The sequence below is a fragment of the Eutrema salsugineum genome, unplaced genomic scaffold (assembly GCF_000478725.1).
Source record: "Eutrema salsugineum unplaced genomic scaffold, Eutsalg1_0 scaffold_13, whole genome shotgun sequence".
Lineage (NCBI taxonomy): Eukaryota > Viridiplantae > Streptophyta > Magnoliopsida > Brassicales > Brassicaceae > Eutrema > Eutrema salsugineum.
Window position 1 is genome coordinate 9,308,911 of NW_006256885.1, and position 22,126 is coordinate 9,331,036.

Here is a 22,126-nt window from a genome sequence, read left to right on the forward strand (position 1 = left end):
TAACATATACCTTATACTTCTATGACAACTATTACAACTAATGCTATATAGTTATAAGAAATTAACAAAAAAACATAATTTTATACATTTAATTATCTATATGTGTCTTAAATGTCTTATTATTAACTATTTTCAAAAGTACAACTATAAAAATGTAATTTATAGTACGATATAACTAATAAAATCGTTTTATCTATGAAAGTACAACTCTGTGTAATAAAAAAAAATAGAGTACAACTTACCTACTTGGGTACAACTTTGTATATTATTTGACGGCGCGAAAAAAGTAATTAATTATTTTTATAATTATTTTGCTGGCGCTCGTGTAGTTTGACGGCGCTCGTGTAATTTGACGGCGCTCGTGTAATTTGACGGCGCACATGTGGTTTTTGGGCCTGGAAAATTCCTTTTGTTCTAGTTTCAACAACACTAATTGTACGCAATAATACCAGTTGTACTAAAAAATCTGAAAACATAATTTAATTAAAACAGTAAACCTCCTAGTAGTTTTAACTAAAACCTGTTTCACCAAACAATAAAACCTCCTACTAGTTTCAACCTAAACCATCTACAAGTTTCACCAAAAACCAATAACTAGTTTCAACAAAAACAAAAAAAAACTTGTTTCTTCTACTTCTTTTTTTCAGCCTCTCGTTTCTTCCTTTCTCCTGGTGCATCATTTTTGTAAGGAGTGGATATATGCCTCGATGGTTTACCCTTTCTCCTATTCCTAATGAGCTCAGCCGTCCTTTTAGCCTCAGCACTCTTCCGCATACATATTTTGTAGCGTGGTTTCTTTGCTGGTGGTTCAGGAGTCTCCGCAGGTACAGGTGTAGGTGCGTTTGTGGTCTCCACTGCAGGTGCAGGTACGTCTGTGGTCTCCTCCGCAGGTACAGGTGCAGGTGCGTCCCTGGTCTCCTCCGCAGGTACAGGTGCAGGTGCAGGTGCGTCCCTAGTCTCCTCTGCAGGTGTCTTCTCCATACCCTTATCACCTACATTGCAAAATGTCTTCTCCATACCCTTATCACCTACATTGCAAAATAATTTTGTTTTTGAACATACACTTATGAGCGAGGAAAGAAATAAATATCTTTTTTTACCTCTTGCATTTGATCCTCCACCTGTTTCATACACTCTCCCCACATCTTCATACTGAAAATCCATAAAATCTGAATCTCTCCTTTGATCAGCTATTTTCATTTCTACAGACTTCAGTCTTGTGTCCATCTCATGAACCTTCTCATTAATCTTCCTAAACCCTTCTTCCATTTTCTCGTTAATCTTTATAAACCCTTCTTCCATCTTCTTCAACACATCCTCACTTCCTACCGCTTCAGTATCTGTCGGTTTGGGCAATGGCTGGTCTTCTCGGGATTTAACATCTAATAGGTACAGATCCTTCAAGTGTATCTTCTTCTTTTGTTGGACTAAAATCGTGTGCCAACTATCAACAACAGGGTCAGAAACAGCATCATCCTCTCCTACTTCGAAGTCATCCCATACATGCTCGTCTAGGATGTCAAGCAAGAGTTTGGCTTCTCCATCTTCAGGTACCAAGATACTGATAATATCCTGTTTAACGAAAAACAAAAATTAAATTAAACTAAATCTCTAATAATGTATAAATATAAAATGAAAGGAGACTCCTAAACCTTTGTATCTCCAAGCACTTCATAAATATCAGCTAAAGAAAATCATGTTTTGCCTGTTCTCTTAAACTTCCACTTGCACATTTTTGGACAATCACCATCTGCATTCCCAACTTTTTCTTGAAATGCTGCTTTTAGAACCGGGATAGATTCAAACGCCAAAATCTGCACACATATAATCGTACTAGTTATGCTAGTTCTACCAATAATACCAGTTCAACTAGTTGTACCCGAAACACGAGTTGTACCAATACTACTACCTATACACTATATCAAGTTGAACCAAGAATACTAGTTGTACTAATACTACGATTTTTAGTTGTACAAGTTATACTGAATTTAAAACATATAACATTACCTCTAAAGGCAATATGAACCCCGGAAAAGTCCAATTCCCTCGAACAGATCCTCCAAAATGATCCACCAGATGTGCAACCTCAGCTAAGACGTCATCAAAAGTGAAACGACCCCAGGGAAACGTTTCACACAGATCCAGATCATCCACCACTCGGAGAATGAATGGGTCTATGGATCCACCATATTTCTTGGACTTTCCTTTGATGACAGTTGCTAAGAAGAAAAGTACAACCATCTTCAACCGATCAGTACAACCTTCAATGAAATCCATTGATTCCAGCTTCTCACGCACCTCTTTGACCTCAATATTGGTCTTTCCAAACTGCTCCTCCACAAAATACATACTCCCTAACTGCTCATAGTCGGCTGGATAATGGTGGCAGAATAATCCTGAAAGAAGGCCGTGTTCTCTGATTGAATACCGAACAGGCACACCATTCACAACAAACCAACACTGCCGCTGCTTGTCTGTCACTGCTGTTCGGAGAAGCAACATCCACATTCCCATTAACATTCTATTCTTCTGGATAAACATGTGGACAATATGCTTGAATTGTGGGTGGTTCTCAAACCAGTTTCTCTCTGAGATATCAAGCCTCTTGAAGACTTCCATGAAATTAAAGGTTTCACACCTTGATTGAAGCTTCGGGTATAACCGATACTCGCTTTGCTTGAAGAATAAACCTCGAGGTTCCATCGGTATTGAGACGTCCTCTTGCTGCAATCAAAACGCATAGGATAAGTGAATATAAGTGTATTGGTACAACTAGTATTCTTGGTACAACCAAAACCAAAAAATAAGTTGTACGCGATAATTCCAGTTGTACTAAACTACATTTCGTTCAACCACAAGCAAAAATCAGTTGTACGCGATAATTCCAGTTGTACTAAACTACATTTCATTCAACCACAAGCACAAATCAGTTGTACGCGATAATTCCAGTTGTACTAACCGGTAGACCACAAGCAAAACTCAATTGTACACGATAATTCTAGTTGTACTAAACTACATACCGGTTGTAATGGATCAACATTTGAGTTTGAACCCAATCCTTCTTCTGATGCAGTAGCATACTCAGCCTCAGATCTCTCTGGTTGAGAAGGTGAACCCCTAGTCGACATCCTCCAAAAATTCTGAAACAAAAAATCAGAAATCAGTTGGGGTTTAGGGTTGAGGGAAGAAAATCATAAATTCAGGTTTTAATTACTCTTAAGCCTAGAAGATACATGTTCGGCGATGACGGAAGTGTGAAACGACGGTGGTGGCAAGCCTAAAACGGCGACGGCGACGACCCTAAATCTGAAGGGTGAAGAGTGGAGAGTGAGTGCGAGTGAGTGGCGGTGAGCGAAGAGTGTGGGGATTTAATCGAAGAGGAAGAAGATGATGGAAGAAGACGAAAATGATGGAAGAAGATGATGAATCGAAGAGTCCGAAAATGATGGAGTATGGAGATAATGGGGAATCGATCGAAGAGGGGAGACGAAGGAGGCGGGAATAGATCCGATTTTGGAGGGGGTGGGGTTTAGGTTTAGGTTTGCTTTCTGGTTTAATTAAATTGGTTGGTTTAAAGGTTGGTTTAAAATAATTAAATTGGTTTAGTTTAATCATTTTGGTTAATTAAATTGGATCTGGTTTGAGTCCGGTTGGATATGTATTTTGGTTATTCATTAATGGTTTTTTGGTCTTTTTATACCCTTTTGTATTAAAAAGAAAATCAAAAACAAAATATAGAGATAAAAAGAGTATATGAGAATTTCTTATAAGGGAGAGGAGTATGTGAGGTTAAGCTCCTGAACGATTAAGCTACAATAAATAAAGATTTGTTAAGTAATAAGGAAAGAAACAACAAAGACGTCACACGTGGCAGTATCGGGCTTATGCTGTTGTTGGGAATTGGAATAGCTTACAAATACGCACAAGCCTCCTCTCCTCCTTCAAGCTCTGACTCATCATAACCCAAGCTTTTTCAAGAACCAAGGTCAACATTTTCTTCTACTCTCTCGATCTTGTTCAGTCTCTCTCTCTCTCTCCCTTACGTTCCCCTTTTGATCTCTCTCTCTATCGTCTACATTTGAGCTGCCTCTCTTGTTATTATCATCACATCACGTTTTCTAGGTGTCGTGTAGTGAGATTCATCTGGGATTTGATTGATTGATCGATGGATTTAGATTTTTCAAGAAACGCGTAGAGTTGTTCGGTGGAAGTTGTTCAAATCGGAAGCCGATCGCGGAGTGGTTTGGTTTGATTACGTCGCAATCAGTACGATTTTCCAATACTCGATCAAACGTAAGCTGAATTTTTTTTGTGGTTGTTCGTATCTGGTTTAACCATATTCGATTCTCTTCGATATGTCTCTCTTTGTGATTATAATATTTATTTAACCTTGTTGATTTCCCCTTTTTGCGGAATTGATTCCGGTTTCGAGTATTCTACCTATTGATTTGTCCGCATATGCTTATTCGCATTTTGTTTTGTTTTTATACTCGTTTAGTCAGAATCATGATTTTTGTTTTGTTTTTGTTTTGTTTGGTAAACGGTTGGTGTTTTTTTTTTTTTATAATAAATTCTTGATAGATTTGCATCTGGGTTTTGGTTGTAGTTAAGAGTGAAGGAGATAGTAAAGAAGGAAATCCATTCTTGAAAAGGAATTAAATAGCCAAAAAGGGATGCCTTTAAGTTTAGGCAACGATGTCGATGGATCTTCCCGGATTATTTTGACTGAGCCTCGCGGTTCAACTGCAGAGGTTTGACTCTTTCCTCTAATTCTTTTTCTTTCCATCATTTCCCTTAAGAGGTTTTCAGATCATAGCATATACTTTTCAGTAATTAGTGCTTTGATCCCTTGTATCGCTAAGCTATGCAAGGAGATGTTTATATCTTGAACAAGTGTGTAATGAAAGATGCTTTTATGGAACTTTGCTTGCCTTCATCTGTTGTTGACATGATTAGAGAAAGCTCTGTGCGGGACTTACTTATTCTCGGATTGAAATCTTTCAGGTGCTTCTGTTTGGAGGACAAGTGATTTCCTGGAAAAATGAAAGGAGGGAAGAACTGCTTTATATGAGCAGCAAGGTAAGCTGTAATCAAATCATCTTTACATCTATATCCTAGGGGAGCTCTGATGGGGTCACTCAATTAACTCAAACCCACATGTGCTTTATTTATCTTTGGCCTCAGTTCCCAACTATTGCTCCGTAGCTTCTCTCATTTTCTGTCATGTGTAACTTTGATATGTTGATAGAGATGTTCCTTCTGGTGACCTTTCCTTTGCACTATGTATCCTGTGGCATGAATTAGGAGGCTGTCTGTATAAGTATTCAATAGACAACATTACTTCCCACTAATGAGCTAAGCAGGATTTTTTAACTACTTTTTTTTTTTTTTTTTTTTTGCCGTGTCTCATTTAGGCTCAATATAAGCCACCCAAGACGATCAGAGGAGGAATACCTGTTTGCTTTCCACAGGTCAGATCACTTTAACATAGTTGAATAAACGTTCTCCTGTGTTTTCGTACCACCATCAATAATACGGTGCCATCTTTGCAGTTTGGAAACTTTGGTGGACTTGAGCGACATGGATTTGCCAGGAACAGAGTTTGGTCACATGATGACGATCCTTCGCCTCTGCCTCCTGCTAACAAACAATCATCAGTTGATCTGATATTGAAGTCCACAGAAGATGACCTGAAGATCTGGCCTCACAGGTGGGTGGGAGAGAGATCTGCGATCTTGCAGCCGCATGTCTTCCTCTTTGCTCATTTTATAAGATTTGGATGTATTGTCTGTGCTTCATAATTACCATCTGGCTAACTTCATAATTCTTTGATGTTATTTGCGCAGCTTTGAACTCCGTGTTCGCATCTCTATCAGCCTTGGGAAACTTACTTTGATCCCTCGTGTGAGGAACATCGACTCAAAGGCATTCTCCTTTATGTTTGCACTTCGAAACTACTTATATGTATCTGACATAAGGTGTGCCTTTCAAATTTCTTCCCATCTGATTTCCTCTACTTAGATTGCTTACTTTCTCCTCCCCTGAGTAGTGGTTGATATTAATGGTGGGTATTGAATTTCCAGTGAAGTACGGGTCGAGGGTCTGGAGACACTTGATTACCTAGACAACTTGATGGGTAAAGAAAGATTCACCGAGCAAGCAGACGCAATTACCTTTGACGGTGAGGTAAGTAACGACAGCCATTGTTTTCCCCTGAAGCTTTTCAAAAGAAATAAAAAAAAAATTTGATACAGAGTCAGTGCGGTGCAGATTGATAGAGTGTACCTGAACACGCCAACAAAGATTGCTGTCATAGATCACGAGCGAAAGAGAACCATCGAGTTGCGAAAGGAAGGCATGCCGAATGCAGGTGTGGTCACTGTAACTAGATAAAACAAAAAAGATAGCATTGTCTCTCTTCTTAGACCTGTTTTGAGTTTGGTTTGTAATGGGATTGAACTTTTGGAAAATGAGCAGTTGTGTGGAACCCGTGGGACAAAAAGGCAAAGAGCATAGCTGATATGGGGGATGAAGATTACAAGACGATGCTTTGCGTAGATTCTGGAGCTATCGAACCTCAGGTTTTGTTAAAGCCTTGTGAAGAGTGGAAAGGCAGACAAGAACTCTCTATCGTCTCATCCAGCTACTGCAGCGGACAACTTGATCCACGCAAGGTTCTTTACGGAGATAACTGATCCCTCTCTTTTTTTGCTTTTTCTTGCCAAAAGTAGAAAACAATAATAAGCCCACATGATGATCAACTTCTCAAGGTGTCTGTCTATGTTTTGAATTCGGAGCTATCCTTTCACACTTTTTTTTTTTTTTTTTCTTCTTCTTTTCTGATTGTTTTACACAGAAGAGAGAGAGGTCACGGTCATATTTTGTAACGTTGACTCCTGTGTTTGACCGTCAAACAAAAATCAAAAATGTATCGGCGTTCTTTGATTCGTGAAACCTTTTATGGCCCTAAATATCATCATTCAGCCCATTAATGAAATCATTGTCCATCAATCACTTTTCTAGTTTTAAAGTATTATTGGTTATAGCACATTTAAAAAAAAAAATTAATCTGCCAATTTGAATTTGAATCTACCGCAAACCTATTCAAAATAGTTTTTTCTCTTTTTTTCCAAATATATATGATATCATATGACGTATTCCGTTATATAGATTTTGATGAATATAAGACCCCATAAAGTGAAGTAGTGAACCCTCCATTATCCATCGGTAAGTTGTGTTTGTTGTCTCAACTTTTTGCTTCGGTTTTTAATTATCTTGTTAAAATCATAAATAAACACGAAATTACGGGTAAAATATGAGTTTTTATTTTTGGCTTGGTGAGCAAGTTAGTGTGGCCCTACATAAATATAACTTAATTACAAAATGGCCATTCAGCTCGGTTCCCGAAGCTCCCAAGTGGTTCGGTGTTGCACAGAACGTTAAGAAACCAAAGGCTCGTATCCGAGGCAATCTCTTAGTCAAGGCCAGTGAAGACAAGTCTTGCCCGAAGCTAAGGTTCGTCAATTGTGTTCTTGAGAAGCTTTCCTCGAGGCTTAGGCACTGCGTAAACTCCACTTTCCCGCTCACGGCAGACTCGGTCTTGTTCTTGTCTTCACGCGTTCACTCTACAGTCCATTTTTACTTAGCCTAGTGGACAACCTCAAAGCTCACTCTCTCTCTATTTATCTATATATTTCTCTCTCGGTTTTCCCTTTCTTTGTTTTGGAAGTCATGGCGAGGTAAGCTTTGAACCCTAATGTTAAGCCCCCGATTTTGTTGATTTGATTTCACCCAATCGATTTTCTCTACGTTTCTTCCCCTCGATTCGTTCCGCAAAAGGCGTCTCCTTTGAAAGAAAGGGGCACTTGTTTTACTCGCAAAGATTGGTTAATTTTCTTTTACAAGTTCTTCTAGTTTGGGGCATTGTCTGTCTGAATCGGTTTATAGCTTTCAGTTTTTGAGAATTTAGGAGAAATATGGGCTCTTCTGCTCTGCGTATCTGTGAGATTTTGTGTCTGCGAGTACTTGCTTGAATCCCTAATGTATCTATGTAGAATGAAAGAACTCGGAGTGGTTGTTTTCCTAGAGATGATGATTTCCTTCTTTGAGCAGCAGCTGTTCTGTTTATCCTTTAAATTTGTGTTCTTGTAACGAAATTTCCCAACTTTATGTACAGTGCTTGGATTGTAGATGGGCGAGGAATCGCAACCAAAGTGAAGAATGCGTCTGTCTCTTCAGCTGTGCAGATCAAAGACTGTGGAGCTTCTATCAATTGCCCCAACTGCTCTTACCGCATTGACAACAGCAATGTGAGACTTCCTCTCCGCCTCCTTTCTTGTCTGAAACAGAACAAGTCTTATTTAGCTTCTCGGTTTCAGGTGCTGGTTCCATGGCCTGGCCTTCCTAAAGGCGTCAAGTTTGAGCCAACTGATGAGGACATCATTGAATTTCTGGAAGCTCAATGCGGGGTTGGTGGCTCAGAGCCGCACGTGCTTATCGAAGAGTTTATTCGTCCAGTCACTGAAGATGTTGGAATCAATTACACTCACCCTGAAAACCTTCCTGGTAAAAATTGTTGTTCCTCGATGGAAACTTGAAATTACTTAATCTTGAACCTCTTGATGAGTTTCCCGAGGTATATTGACCTCCTTGGGCTTTGTTCACTCTCCTCAGGTGCAAACAAAGATGGAGTAAGTGTCTTCTTCTTTCACAAGACGGTGCAGGCATATGGAACAGGACAAAGGAAACGCAGAAAGATCACACCCACATGCCTGAGCGAGGAACCAGTTCGCTGGCACAAGACAGGGAGAACCAAACCAGTGTTGCTCGATGGAGTGCAAAGGGGCTGCAAGAAGATTATGGTGCTCTACAAGAGCGCTAGAAAGGGATCAAAGCCCGAGAAATCAAACTGGGTCCTTCATCAGTACCATCTGGGCACGGAAGGAAATGAGATAGGAGACTATGTGGTTTCAAAGATCACATATCAGCAGCAGAAACTAGGAGATGAAGGGGAGAGTTCCGGGGTTAGAGGTGGCCCAAGAACACCCAAGACGAATACTCCTACACCACCTAGACCTTTGGCTGGCGCTGCTGCCGATGAAGAAGCTTTTGATGATGCAAACATTTTTGATCCATCTCCTGAGGTCAATAGATGTTTGTTAGTAGTAACCACCCCAAAGAAAGAAAACAAAAAAATCAACATTTTGGCTTTGTTTTCTAGAGACTAAAGTCGGTGGTTTGTTTTTTTTTTTTTTTCAGGGACTGGACAGCATTCCAGAAGCTGTTTTGGGGTGCAAAAAAGCTCGAATAGATGAGGATTTTGTTGTAAACCTCAGTGAAGATAACTTAACATGCAACGAAAGCATTGAAGCTTCGTCTCTTTGGGAAAACCAGCTTCTCCCTAATCCTAGCGTCGCCACTTTCGGGGAATTAGATGGTTTTGCGCTTTCAGATCTAGAGATTGCAGATTTGGGGACTCCCCCTGATTTTCTCACTGTAAGATCTATTATATATAAAAAACCATTCTTCTACACTTTGTTTTTTGCTAGAATCATTGTAAGATTGGAACTTGGACCCTGATTTCGATTTCTCATGGGTTTTGCAGTTGGCTTCTCAGGAGAGCTTGTTGAATTGGATTGGATGGCTGTGATTGGATTCTTTGCTGCTAAATGCAGAACCTCTAAAATGGCGTTTTCTCAGTAAAAAACGTAGAGAAATGCCGATGAAAGATGAAGAAGAAGGAGGCAAAAACAGGAATGTGTATAAATAAGAAAACTTTAAAGTCTGCCAAGCTGAAGTCATATCTCTGTGATAATTTTACTTCAGCAAATTCTCAGGCGATCAGTTTTCTCTCGGATTCCCGGAATGTTACTTATAAAGTTCCGGGACTAAATCATTTCAATCTCGGAATCTTCACTTGATTGTAATTCAAAAAGACATTTTGACCGTTGTTTACTTGCTCTCTGTTGTGTTTACTCTGTTTTGTTTGACTAAGGTCTGAGACGGTTATAAATAATATATGTTCTGGTATTTACCATTCTCACCATGTATTAAATCCCATTTTTTCCGGGGTTATAATAGATACTGTAACATCTGTTTATAAAGAAATTTAAGACTCGTCTGTATTTTTTAACATCAGACACGTAATAGAATCAAGTTTTGTTTCCAACTGTTCTGATCAGATCCGTAAAATTACAACATTAGAAAAAAAAAATCGGAGGCTATAAATCCCTTGTATATACAGAGAAGAAAAAAAGAGAAAGAGAGAGCAAAAGGTGTAAGCCGTTTTGTGAGAAGATGACCTAAAAGTAAAAACTAAAAGGAGAGGAGGTGATAAGTGAGAGATAGGCTATCAGGCAGTATCTCGTTTGCAGTTACCAGGTAATAAGTAGTTGTAACTATGAGCATTCTGGATCAGATATGCAGGGAGATGAACAGCCGAGTAAGACCTTGGAATAGGACCAAGTTTCCCGATAATCTCTCTGAAAGTGTGTTCTTCAGGGAGCATATCGAAAAGATCAGTTCCTTTGCAGATAACATCTTGGATTCGTTTCGGGTTCAGATAGTGTAAGAATCTGACCCGGTCGGTATGGCTATAAGCTTTCATCTTGAAGACAAAATCTTTGATGTGTCTGAAACAGAAGCTGCAATGCCAGCCTGAATCCGCCAAAAGATTGTCGCTTTGGCGGAAATGAGCGTACCTTGTTTTCCCAGGCTTGTAGAGATGAACAGAAGCTCTCCAGCTTTTGCTGTCGACGTAGAACTCGTATGAGTAGAGATAGTTTCTCAGCTGAAGATGAAGAATCGGTGGGAATCCGTCACACCATCTTAGCAGGTTTATGGTGTGACCGCTTGGGATCTCATCGACATCCGACATAATCAAAAGATCATCTTCTTTTATGCCCGCGAGTTTGATCAGTTGGTCAAGCGCCAGCCTTTGGAACGATTCTTCCACAAACGGGTTCTCGCCTTTCTTGAATCTGCCTCCAACTTGGCCATAAGCCAGCCTTGGCTCAACGAATTTGAATTCCTTGTCCCGGTTGTCCGCGAAAGCCAACGGTTTTGGCAGTCCGGTGAAAGTTGAGTTCGATTCAAGAAGCACAAACTGCGTGATGTAAGGATTCAACTCCTTCCAACGTATAGCCAGCATGTCGATCTCGTTACTGAACAAGACAGCGTCAAAGACTCTTCGAGGAGACTCGCGGATTTTCCAGCCATGAAGACTGCAGAGCGTTTCCATGGAAGTGTTGTCGTGGTAGTAATGCGGAAGGATGTTGTTAAATGGTTTTGGAGGTGACTCCCATAGAGGTCTCAAGAAATGCGTGATCTTCTGACCGTGTAAGTAGATACCGAAGATGCACACTGGCACGAGAGTGAAGAGAAACAGATATGTTTTCAAATCGATTCCTCTTAGGACACATTTAAGCCTTGACATGGCCTTGCCTGCTCGAGAGCCCTCCTGAAAAATATATTACCCAGAAACTCAAACATCACAAACCGCAACAGAGTATCACATAACAAAACAAGAGAAACAGATCTGTTTTCCAACTTAAGGAATGGAATATCTTAATATAGCGTTCTGAAGAACTGAAAATCCCTCGAAACCCGGAATCTAAGAATCTCAAGCTTCTCTCAACTATATTTTCAGAACAACAAACAAACAAGAAAGATACGTCAATGAAGTAATTGATTTCCTTGAGAGAAAACAATGCAAATCATAAACAACAACACTTGAGTATGATAAAGAATCAAAGACTAATAAGCCTTTGAATCAGATGAGAAAAAACCCATAAATTCACCTGTCCACAAACATCTTGGCAGATATTATCAGTCTTCTTTGAACTACAATAACCATCAGACATGATTATTATACCTTAGGGAGAAAGCCAAATATTTTCAGATTTCTCGACAAAGTTTTATCAGGAATGCCGGATTTTCTCAACAAAAAAAAAAACGAGAGAGAGAGAGAGAGAGAGAGAGAGAGAGAGATATGTCAGTCTATAGGAGGAAGATGAAATCCGAAAAAATCTGGATTGAGATGGATCCCTCTTTTCTTTCAGAGAAACTGTAACACCAATTATAGCCGTTTGGTGCTTTTTAGCTTCCATTATATCTCCCTGCTAATTACAAACATTCCTTACTCTTTAATTAACTCCCTGCTTAATTTTCCAAAAACAGAAAACAATGTTACAGTAGATTAAATAAAAACGAAAATATCACTACCAAAGAAAAATTTCATCCGTCAGATCTTACGAAGATTTCAAGTCTAATGATAAAGGCCCAAAATCAGAAATCTTTTGTTTTTTTTTTTTTTTTAATTAATCTTATTGATAACTAAGATTAATAATCTCTCAAAATTTAAAATAGTAAAAAGCATTTTAGGCCGGACGTTTAAAAAAAAAAAAAAAAAGAAAGATTTGTGAGCCGATTATGAGACTGCGAAATGAAACCCCCAACGACGATAATGGCGACGACTACGGCGAAGGAGGAGGGGAAAGAGCCGAGGAAAGAGCCGCCGTCGCCGCCTCCACTGCCACCAGGAGTTAAGTGTATGGTTCAGCGGTGGCGGAGATGGACGGTGTTGGTAGCGGCAATATGGATACAAGCATTCACGGGGACAAACTTCGATTTCGCGGCCTACTCATCGGACATGAAGTCGTCGTTGGGGTTTTCTCAATCGAGGCTGAATTACATGGCCGTGGCTTCAGATTTGGGCAAAGCATTGGGTTGGTCTTCGGGTTTCGCGATTGCGTATTTCCCCGTCTCCGCTGTTTTATTCGCCGCCGCCGGAATGGGCCTCGTCGGTTACGGCGTCCAGTGGTTAGCCATCGCCGATGTAATCGATCTGCCTTACGCTCTGGTAGTGGGTTGCTGCTCCTTAGCCGGACTTAGCATCTGCTGGTTCAACACCGTCTGCTTCATCCTCTGCGTTCGGCACTTCGAATCCAACCACTCGCTCGCCTTGTCTCTCGTTGTCAGTTTTAACGGGATCAGTGCTGCCTTGTACACGCTTGGCCATGAAGCTATTTGTGCCGAATCATCTTCAAGCTCTGATATTTACCTTCTCCTTAACTCTCTCATCCCTTTGATCGTCTCTGTTTTAGCCCTTTGGCCGGTCCTTACCAACCCTGATTCCTCTGAGCCCGACACTAGTCGGAGTCGTGACGAAACCCCAATCTTCGTCGTCTTCAATGTCTTAGCCTTGATCACTTGCTTTTACCTTCTCTTGCCTTCCTCTAACACCTGCTTGGCTTCTTCACCTCGTTGGCATTTCCTCGGTGCCATTGCCCTTCTCCTTTTCCCATTGTTCGTCCCGTTTCTCGACCCTGCTCTCCAGTCCTGTTTCCGCCAACGCAGCTCTGGCTATGAAAAAGTGGTTAACTTAGAGGAGCCCAAATCAAACGAAGAGGAGGAATGTGATAAATTAGGGCTAGGAGATGAACATTCTCTTGAAATGCTGGTTCGTAGGCTGGAGTTTTGGCTATACTACACAGCTTATTTCTGCGGGGGCACGATCGGTCTTGTATACAGCAACAACTTAGGACAGATCGCTCAGTCTCTAGGACAAAGCAGCTCAAACGCTAAATCCTTAGTCACACTCTTCTCTGCCTTCTCCTTTTTGGGAAGGTTGCTCTCCTCTGCACCTGACTTCACACGCAAGAAACTGGACTACTTGACAAGAACAGGCTGGTTCACCATTTCGCTACTGCCAACACCTTTGGCGTTCTTCATCCTCGCTTATTCATCCAAGACTTACCAGACCGCGCTATTACAAGTTGCGACCGCACTTATCGGGTTAAGTTCAGGGTTCGTTTTCGCGGCCGCGGTTTCTATAACCTCCGACCTCTTTGGACGCAACAGCGTTGGTGTTAACCAGAATATCCTCATCACGAACATTCCCATCGGATCGCTCTTCTACGGCTACATGGCTGGCTCTGTCTACGAAACCAATGCGAGCCTCGGCACGCAATCTGTGGTCTCGGACTCGGTTGTTTGCGTTGGAAGTAACTGTTACTTTATAACGTTTTTGTTCTGGGCTTGTTTGTCTGTTTTGGGGTTCGTATGTAGCTTGTTTCTGTTTATTAGAACCAGACCGGTTTATCACCGGTTAGAAGAAAACAGATTCTAAATCGTCGTTTTACTTTAGTATCATCAACGGCCTTTATAAATGGATTCTAGATTGATCGGATCCAAGATGCTTAGATATCCTCTTTGGATCTTCTCGGTGAAAAAAAAAAAAAAAACTCAATGTAGTATACATTCAAAACCTTCGTCAATTTGAAATTTCCTCGTAAATTCCCACCTAAATTTAAGTGAAAGACACGCTTTGTCATCATAAGTTACTGGTTTGTCCACAACAGTATAATTGGAATAGTTATCTTTATTAATTAGATGATTAACGGAATTGACTAAATCCTTATTACTACAATCTAACACTTGTATATCACATGATCGGTAAAAAAAAAAAAAAACAGAATCGTACTAATGCCTACTATCACGTAAACTTTTAGCGTAAATAAAACCACACAAGCAGCCTGGAGGCCGTCAACGTGTCATTATCTGAGCCGATAAGCGTAATTCAACATACTAAATGGGCCCCATGAGTGGTTAAACTGTAAGAATGAAGCTAAAAAGTGGAGTAGTAATAAATAGTGCAATCGATGCGATGGATAAAAAAAGAAAGTGAAAAAAAGGCGCAAGGGAGATGGATCAGGATCAGGATCCGAAATCCACGGGTTCCGGCGACACTACGGCGGCGATTGAGCACAAGTCGTTCGCTCGGATCGGATATCTGGGGAACCCAAGCGATGTTTACTTCGGGCGTACCATAGCCTTCACTATCGGCAACTTCTGGGCGTCCGTAAAGCTCGAGCCGTCCGAACATCTCTTCATCAAGCCTCATCCATTCCACGATCTTGTCCAGTTCACCTCTCTCGACCATCTCGTACGCCTTCTTTCCTCCATTTTTTTTTTTCAATTTCTCTCTGCCTGACCCAATTGTTCTCATTAGTGTTATTTCTTTTCATCGATCGCTGCTTATCTGCATTTCGATTACAATGTTGCTACGCTTCAAGGTGATTTTTCGTTTTCGAATTTCAGACTCTTTTCCTTTCTCTCGAGGTTTTCGGCTTGTTGGAAATGGGTGATTTGGATGCATTTCTTTTTCTATTATTGTGTATATATTTCTGATTTGGGTATTTTCAGCTTCTTCTTAGGTAGTTTCCCGATTTGGTCTTGAATTTTTACTTTTGGATAGTGAAACTGGTTTTCTTCTGGCACTTGAAACCTGTAAAAATTATTTCGCGCTTCGTGGTTCATGCTTCTAAACTTGTAACTCTGAGATTGGATTTTTGGATTTCAAGGTGTGGTAACCTGTAAACATTTTTTTGTTCTTCCTTTAGCTGAGTCGCTTGCAAAATGAAGGTTACTACGGTGGTGTAAGGTTGCTAATGGCGATTTGTAAAGTATTCTGTAACTATTGCAAAGATAATGGCATCCAACTTCATCAACGGAACTTCACTCTTTCTTACGATACCAATATCCCTAGGCAGGTATAGATAGTTTGCTTCTGCGAACACCCTTTCTTCATGATTGATATTTGTTTTCATGCGGGTGATTTTCGAATCCTGTTTTTTTATTTTTATTTTGTTTGTCGTACATTGCTGATGCTCTAGTATTGATGTTCCAGACAGGGCTCTCAGGTTCTAGTGCCATCGTATCCGCTGCTCTTAGCTGCCTTCTTGACTTCTACAACGTCAGGCATATGATCAAAGTACAAGTTCGGCCTAATCTTGTTCTCAATGCAGAGAAAGAACTTGGTATTGTCGCAGGCCTTCAAGACCGGGTGGCTCAGGTGTATGGTGGTCTTGTTCACATGGTGTGTGGCGGTCATATCTATACATAGCCTCCTTTGGTTCCATCACTTTGTGACTTTGATGATCTTCACTTTGCAGGATTTTAGCAAGCAACACATGGATAAATTGGGACATGGGATTTACACTCCTATGGATATCACTCTCCTTCCGCCTTTGCATCTCATCTATGCTGAGAATCCTAGCGACTCAGGGAAGGTACGCACCATTAACCGACTCAGTACAATCGTTTAAGAGAAAATTACTCTTGAAAAGCTAGCTGATTCCATCATTAAATGACAATAAAGTCAGCGCATATTTCAGTCTCTGTTACATGTTCTTTGATATGAGCATTTGGTTTCTACTGACTCTGCAGGTACATAGCAGGGTTCGGCAGAGATGGTTAGACGGTGATGAGTTGATAATCTCATCAATGGAAGAAGTTGGAAATCTAGCAGAAGAAGGTCGAACTGCATTACTCAACAAGGACCACTCCAAACTCGTGGAGCTTATGAACCGTAACTTTGACCTGCGGAGGTAAATCTGCTTGGAGATAAAATTGCAGTATATACACAACTAACCTCCATGAGCACATTTAGTGATGGCCTTTTATTATGCTAGGAGGATGTTTGGGGACGAATGCTTAGGAGCAATGAACATAGAGATGGTGGAAGTTGCAAGGAGGGTTGGTGCAGCTTCAAAGTTCACTGGAAGTGGAGGAGCAGTGGTGGTTTTCTGTCCTGACGGTCCATCTCAGGTGAAGCTTTTGGAAGAAGAATGTCGGAAATCGGGATTTATACTTGAGCGGGTGAAGATTGCCCCTTCATGTTTGAATGATTCCGACATTCACGCCTTATCAAAGCCTTGATTGATTGAGTCGAGAATTTACTTCCCACTTCCAGAGAGCTTTTGCTTTTGTTGTTTCGGTACTTGTCATCAACTCAGGGGATCAAGCCTTTATGCGCTCACACCCCTTTTTTTTTATGTTCATTTTTTTATTTTCTTTCTCTTGCATATTTTTCTATTTTGTTCCCCGTCTTTTCCTTGGCTTTATCCCTTTCTTCAAACTTTAAACTGTTTTATTTTTTTTTCATGCAGTTTTCCATTTAAAACTTTTTTATATTTGTGAAAAATATCTTATACAGAAGCTAGAATAAACATTATGAAAAAGGATCTTGAAATTGAGAAATCATTTGGAAGGAACAAAAACAGATAATTAGTGCGATACATGTCACTAGTTTCTACTTGGAGTACTTATACGGTTATACCTAACATAAAAGTTTAAAGATGTGGACGATAATAGGTAGTTAAAAAAATAGATAAAAAAAAAGAAAACTATATAGCAAAGTATATATCAAGAAATGATCAATTGAATAACTAACTATACATAATGAAGAGATTAAATTTGGTCCGGACTTTGTAGTTGGAGAATAACTTGGTGGGGTAATTTTTGGAAAAATAATGGGTGGGTTTAGAAGTTTCCTGCCTTACTGGATAGAGTTGTTATTTAAACTAATAAAATTTTATAAAGTGATATGGATCACTGATTTGATCCAAAAGTATAAAGAAATGAAATTTATGATTGAAACGTGAAAGCAAAACAATAAACAACAGAAAAAGGTTAGATTGCTTTTCGAACAAAAGGGAAAAAAATTAGGCGAAATGTATTTTCCATTTGTGATTCAATCCACCATTGAAGATCCCTTGACCTGTTGACAACAACAACAAAGCAAAGATCCCTTTGCTGATCTTGTCAAGGCTTTTGTGAATAGTCTTCTCGTTTCTTCTTCTTCTTCGTCGTCGTCTAGTTGACACATAAAAAAGGTGGGATTTGTGTATATTATATAGTCCTCGATCGATTAGATTAAAATCCCCTCCCTGGTGTTAATCTTCCAATAAAATATATATATTTTCTGTTTTGATTTAACTTGAGAAAAATAAAATTTGAAACGAGTAGTTTCGTCAGATTTCTAGGTTTTATAAAATCTGAAATTCTTACTTTCTTTCAAAATTGGGAAAAGGTTGAATTTTTGGTAACGGCAGGCAAGTCGGTGATCCAGGTAACGTGATTGAATGAATCTCCTTCATCTTCATTGTTATAAGTTAAAAGACTAAAGAAAGAGAACTTCAACCTCTTTTTCTCTTGTAAGCGGTTCCTGGATCCTATTGTTCTTTGACCATTCAACCTTATAATTGTATTGCGCTCTCTGTTAGGTCTCCTGAGATCACAAAAAGTTTCAATTTTTTTTTCTATTTAATTCTGTTCTTCTCCTTCTCGCAGGATAAGATTCTAACTTCCGAATCTTTTTATGCAGGTATTGATATATTTTTTGCTTACAATCTGAATAAAGTTTGATGGGAGGAAATAATTCGAAAGAAGAATGGAGGCAAGAGCCGTCATCATCATCATCATCAACAACATCATCAACATCATGGGCTTCTCATCAAAGTTATCCTCAATATGGACCAGATAGCTACAACTATCCTCCTGCACCTACTTATGCTCCTGCTCCGGCTCCAGCTCCTGTTCCGGCTCCAACTCCAGCTCCGGCTACGGCTCCGGCTTCAGCTCCGAGTTTTGGCCACCATCTTCAGCCGCCGTATAGCCAAGAGGGCTATGCGTATCCTTATCCTCCTCCACAGGCTTCACAAAGTCATGGTAGTGACGGGAAGAAATTTGATCGGAGGTATTCCAAAATATCTGATAATTACGCGTCTTTAGATCAGGTGAGTTTTGAGACAACGATTGATATACAGTTGGATTTGCCTGAATGTGTTGAAATCGATGTGACTGAATGATTTCAGGTGTCGGAGGCTCTAGGGCGTGCAGGTCTTGAATCTTCGAATTTAATTGTTGGTATTGATTTCACCAAGAGCAATGAATGGACAGGTTCGTTAAATTTTCTTGCTTAATATAAGTTAGCCAAGGAGAAGACCAACTACTGTAATTGGTTTCGTGCAGGTGCCAATTCTTTCAATAGGAAAAGTTTGCATCATATAAGCAATACTCTAAATCCTTACGAACAAGCAATAACTATCATAGGAAGAACTTTAGCCGCCTTTGACGAGGATAACCTAATTCCTTGCTATGGTTTTGGAGACGGTAATCACTGCTTTGTCTCTATTATATTATATCTCATGCAAGTTCAGATTATGGTTCAGTATATCATCAATATTTGCTTTCATCTCTTTGCAGCATCAACTCATGATCAAGACGTGTTTAGTTTCTATCCAGAGGGTAGATTCTGTAATGGATTTGAGGAAGTACTAGCTCGCTATAGAGAAATTGTACCTCAGCTTAAGCTCGCAGGTCTATTTTTCTTATCTGGCTTGCGCTAGCCTTCTGTATCTCCTTGTATAACGCAAGTTAAGTACTTAGAAGACCGTGTTTTTCTGTTTAATATTTCAGGACCGACTTCTTTTGCCCCCATTATTGAAATGGCCATGACAGTGGTTGAGCAGAGTAGTGGCCAATATCATGTGTTAGTGATTATAGCCGATGGACAGGTAGGTACTAGTTCACATTTTGATGCCTAAGTTGTGGTATGATCCTCTGATCTCTGTGTCTGAGGATATCAATTTGGACTCAATTTGTCGTTTCAGGTTACAAGAAGCGTCGATACGGAACATGGGCAGTTAAGTCCGCAGGAACAGAAGACTGTCGATGCAATTGTGAAAGCAAGGTGCGAATATTTCGCCATTCCATTATAAAGTTGGTTTCTTTACGTGTTTTGTAAAATCAGTTCCCTCCTTTCTGTTGCAGTACACTTCCTTTGTCAATAGTCTTAGTTGGGGTCGGAGACGGACCATGGGACATGATGCAGGAATTTGATGATAACATACCGGCCCGAGCTTTTGATAATTTCCAAGTTAGTTTTTTTTTTTTCAATCTCGTAACATTATGGATTGATTCTTTGATGATAACATACCGGCCCGAGCTTTTGATAATTCTGAGACATTTCTCCGATTTCTGTTTATATAGTTTGTGAACTTCACGGAGATCATGTCAAAAAACAAAGAGCAGTCTCGAAAGGAGACAGAGTTTGCACTCTCTGCTCTCATGGAGATTCCTCCACAGTACAAAGCGACGATAGAGCTTAACCTTTTAGGGTAATGAACCAAATCAAAACTTTGAAAGATTGAAACGGGCTATAATGGTATGAAAGTTGTCAACTTTATCTTGCCCTGACATTTTTGCAGGCAAAGAAATGGAACTATCCCAGAGAGAATCCCACTTCCACCTCCGGGGCAGTGCGGAGCAACATTCTTCAACCCGTCAAAAACTTCTCGAATACCGAGCTTTGAACCGAGTGTACCTACTTATCCGATTGAAAGCAAGCATATGGACGAGAACCAGGTAAAAGAGACGTTGAATCTGTTTAGAATGTTGAAAGAAACAAAAATAAAGGTTTTCTAAATTGGTTTTGTTAAAATGCCCTCTCAACAGTTGTGTCCGATATGTCTGAGCAATCCCAAAAACATGGCGTTTGGTTGCGGCCATCAGACATGTTGTGAATGCGGACCAGATCTTAAGGTGTGTCCGATTTGTCGTGCACCCATCCAGACCAGAATTAAGCTCTACTAATTGCCCAGTGTACAATCCATCTTCTCCCGAGAGAATTCAGATCTTTCTGTACAAAAAATAAACCAAAGTGTTCTTTTGTTCTTTGATTGATTTCCGAAACTTAGCTCGTTCCCAAATTTCTTGACTTCTTTAGTTGTTTTGCTTGGATTGTAATAAACTAATAATAAGGGTACATTATATTATATGGTTTTCTCTTGATATGTCAGGATCCTTTTTTCAAAACACGCTTCTCTCCAACCCATAGAATAGAGAAGCAAGCAAGTAAGATATCAAATGATTCAAATCACACCAAAACCTTTTCATTCGCAAAAAGCTAGATAGATTACCTAATACAGGCCCATTACGACTAAATTGGGCTCAAAAGCAATATTCACCACTCATTACTTATCTACTCGATTAAAAAAATAAAAAATCTAAAGTTCGTCACTTTCTACTAACGACGATTCTTAGCTTCTGCCAAGTTTGGTAAAGCCAAAGATTCTATCCAAAATATGGATTCTCTTCGATTCAACCTACAACAATCTCCAACACAACTGAAACCGAAAGTTCTCCGACCAAGAATCACTAACATGTCAAACCAAACCGATGAAACCGATCCACGAGCCTCATCCTCGGCCGGTAAGATACAGCGGTTAGTACTCAGCAGCGAAGGTCGGACCAAACTAAACGTCGAACCTGACCGCGAATTCTATTCATACCCACGGTTCGTGAACCACGTGGACGAAAAGTTCATATCCTGCTTAACCGATCTATACAGAAACCGGTTAAGACCCGGTTCGATAGTATTAGACTTGATGAGCTCATGGGTTAGCCATCTGCCGGAAGAGGTCAAGTACGAGAAAGTAGTGGGGCATGGTCTAAACGCACAGGAGCTTGCGAGAAACCCTAGACTCGATTACTTCTTCATCAAGGATCTTAACGACGATCAGAAATTCGAGTTGGAAGATAAGTATTTCGATGCGGTTTTATGTTCTGTCGGTGTGCAATATCTGCAACAACCCGAAAAGGTACACTACCGTAAACTAAACCAGTTTCGGTTTATATATGTAAATATACTGAATGTCTGAGAATTCCTAAACCGGACCTCCCCAGGTGTTTGCGGAAGTGTATAGAGTGTTGAAACCGGGAGGTGCGTTGATAGTGAGTTTTAGCAATCGGATGTTTTATGAGAAAGCAATTAAGGTTTGGAGAGATGGAACAGAGTACGGCCGGGTCCAATTGGTCGTTCAGTACTTTCAGTCTATCGAAGGGTTTACTCAGCCGGAGATCATCCGGCAACAGCCTCCTGCTGGTGGTGGTGGTGGAGGACCTGAGAAACCGGTTTTTAATTGGCTTATGGGTTTAATTGGTTTAGCTTCTAGGCCTGACCCTTTTATTGCTGTGATTGCTTATAAGAATTTCAAACCTCTGTATGAGTAACCTAAAATATATACCGCTTTTTTTTGTTCTTTCAATGTTAAGAGTATAAAGTGAATTATTATCTTCTTCTTTTCTTTCCTTATATTAGAAGTTGGTTTTGGATAAGAAGGTTGAAAGAGAGATAAGAAAAAGAAAAAGAAAAAACTTTGAATTAGTACCAAATCCAGCTGGTGAAACTTACCACACAAATTCTAGATTTTGAGCTACCAATCAAATTGGAAGAACCTGTAATACAAAAGAATATATAATTGAAAGAAAGATTACCACTGTG

General features: G+C 40.0%; 7 protein-coding genes across 9 annotated transcripts; 6 read left to right on the forward strand and 1 right to left on the reverse strand.

Moving 5' to 3' along the window:
* The first annotated feature begins 3,890 nt into the window (after positions 1-3,890).
* Positions 3,891-7,011, forward strand: LOC18024534 (putative glucose-6-phosphate 1-epimerase). Of its 2 annotated transcripts, none has more exons than XM_006408464.2 (10): positions 3,891-3,985; positions 4,176-4,293; positions 4,607-4,751; positions 5,005-5,079; positions 5,415-5,471; positions 5,553-5,710; positions 5,847-5,978; positions 6,084-6,186; positions 6,271-6,370; positions 6,478-7,011. In XM_006408464.2, exons 3-10 carry the CDS (start codon positions 4,674-4,676, stop codon positions 6,693-6,695), a joined length of 921 nt encoding a protein of 306 aa, XP_006408527.1. In that variant the 5' UTR covers positions 3,891-3,985; positions 4,176-4,293; positions 4,607-4,673; the 3' UTR covers positions 6,696-7,011. The 2 variants fall into 2 exon arrangements, with proteins under 2 accessions (XP_006408527.1, XP_024015767.1); XM_024159999.1 differs by having other exon boundaries at positions 3,939-3,985; positions 4,134-4,293.
* A 637-nt stretch (positions 7,012-7,648) lies between these two features.
* LOC18024535 (SUPPRESSOR OF GAMMA RESPONSE 1) lies at positions 7,649-10,035 on the forward strand. Of its 2 annotated transcripts, XM_006408465.2 has the most exons (6): positions 7,649-7,739; positions 8,177-8,309; positions 8,379-8,565; positions 8,674-9,143; positions 9,259-9,495; positions 9,605-10,035. In XM_006408465.2, the coding sequence occupies exons 1-6, from the start codon at positions 7,732-7,734 to the stop codon at positions 9,647-9,649; spliced, it is 1,080 nt and encodes a 359-aa protein (XP_006408528.2). In that variant the 5' UTR covers positions 7,649-7,731; the 3' UTR covers positions 9,650-10,035. The 2 variants fall into 2 exon arrangements, with proteins under 2 accessions (XP_006408528.2, XP_024015559.1); XM_024159791.1 differs by lacking the exon at positions 7,649-7,739 and having other exon boundaries at positions 8,169-8,309.
* A 316-nt stretch (positions 10,036-10,351) lies between these two features.
* LOC18024536 lies at positions 10,352-11,861 on the reverse strand. Its single transcript, XM_006408466.1, has 2 exons — positions 11,799-11,861; positions 10,352-11,458 (listed from the first exon to the last, which is right to left on the reverse strand). The coding sequence occupies exons 1-2, from the start codon at positions 11,859-11,861 to the stop codon at positions 10,352-10,354; spliced, it is 1,170 nt and encodes a 389-aa protein (XP_006408529.1).
* A 581-nt stretch (positions 11,862-12,442) lies between these two features.
* LOC18024537 (protein NUCLEAR FUSION DEFECTIVE 4) lies at positions 12,443-14,128 on the forward strand. Its single transcript, XM_006408467.2, has one exon. The coding sequence runs from the start codon at positions 12,443-12,445 to the stop codon at positions 14,126-14,128; it is 1,686 nt and encodes a 561-aa protein (XP_006408530.2).
* A 511-nt stretch (positions 14,129-14,639) lies between these two features.
* LOC18024538 (glucuronokinase 1) lies at positions 14,640-16,944 on the forward strand. The gene is made up of 6 exons (XM_006408468.2): positions 14,640-14,944; positions 15,402-15,551; positions 15,689-15,877; positions 15,954-16,070; positions 16,228-16,388; positions 16,473-16,944. The coding sequence occupies exons 1-6, from the start codon at positions 14,705-14,707 to the stop codon at positions 16,717-16,719; spliced, it is 1,104 nt and encodes a 367-aa protein (XP_006408531.1). The 5' UTR covers positions 14,640-14,704; the 3' UTR covers positions 16,720-16,944.
* A 489-nt stretch (positions 16,945-17,433) lies between these two features.
* Positions 17,434-20,634, forward strand: LOC18024539 (E3 ubiquitin-protein ligase RGLG1). The gene is made up of 11 exons (XM_006408469.2): positions 17,434-17,675; positions 18,167-18,578; positions 18,657-18,741; positions 18,814-18,954; positions 19,048-19,161; positions 19,261-19,358; positions 19,455-19,534; positions 19,615-19,720; positions 19,834-19,961; positions 20,052-20,208; positions 20,299-20,634. The coding sequence occupies exons 2-11, from the start codon at positions 18,207-18,209 to the stop codon at positions 20,434-20,436; spliced, it is 1,419 nt and encodes a 472-aa protein (XP_006408532.1). The 5' UTR covers positions 17,434-17,675; positions 18,167-18,206; the 3' UTR covers positions 20,437-20,634.
* Positions 20,635-20,850: 216 nt separating this feature from the next.
* On the forward strand, positions 20,851-21,920 carry LOC18024540. The gene is made up of 2 exons (XM_006408472.2): positions 20,851-21,443; positions 21,529-21,920. The coding sequence occupies exons 1-2, from the start codon at positions 20,928-20,930 to the stop codon at positions 21,853-21,855; spliced, it is 843 nt and encodes a 280-aa protein (XP_006408535.1). The 5' UTR covers positions 20,851-20,927; the 3' UTR covers positions 21,856-21,920.
* The last annotated feature ends 206 nt before the right edge of the window (positions 21,921-22,126 follow it).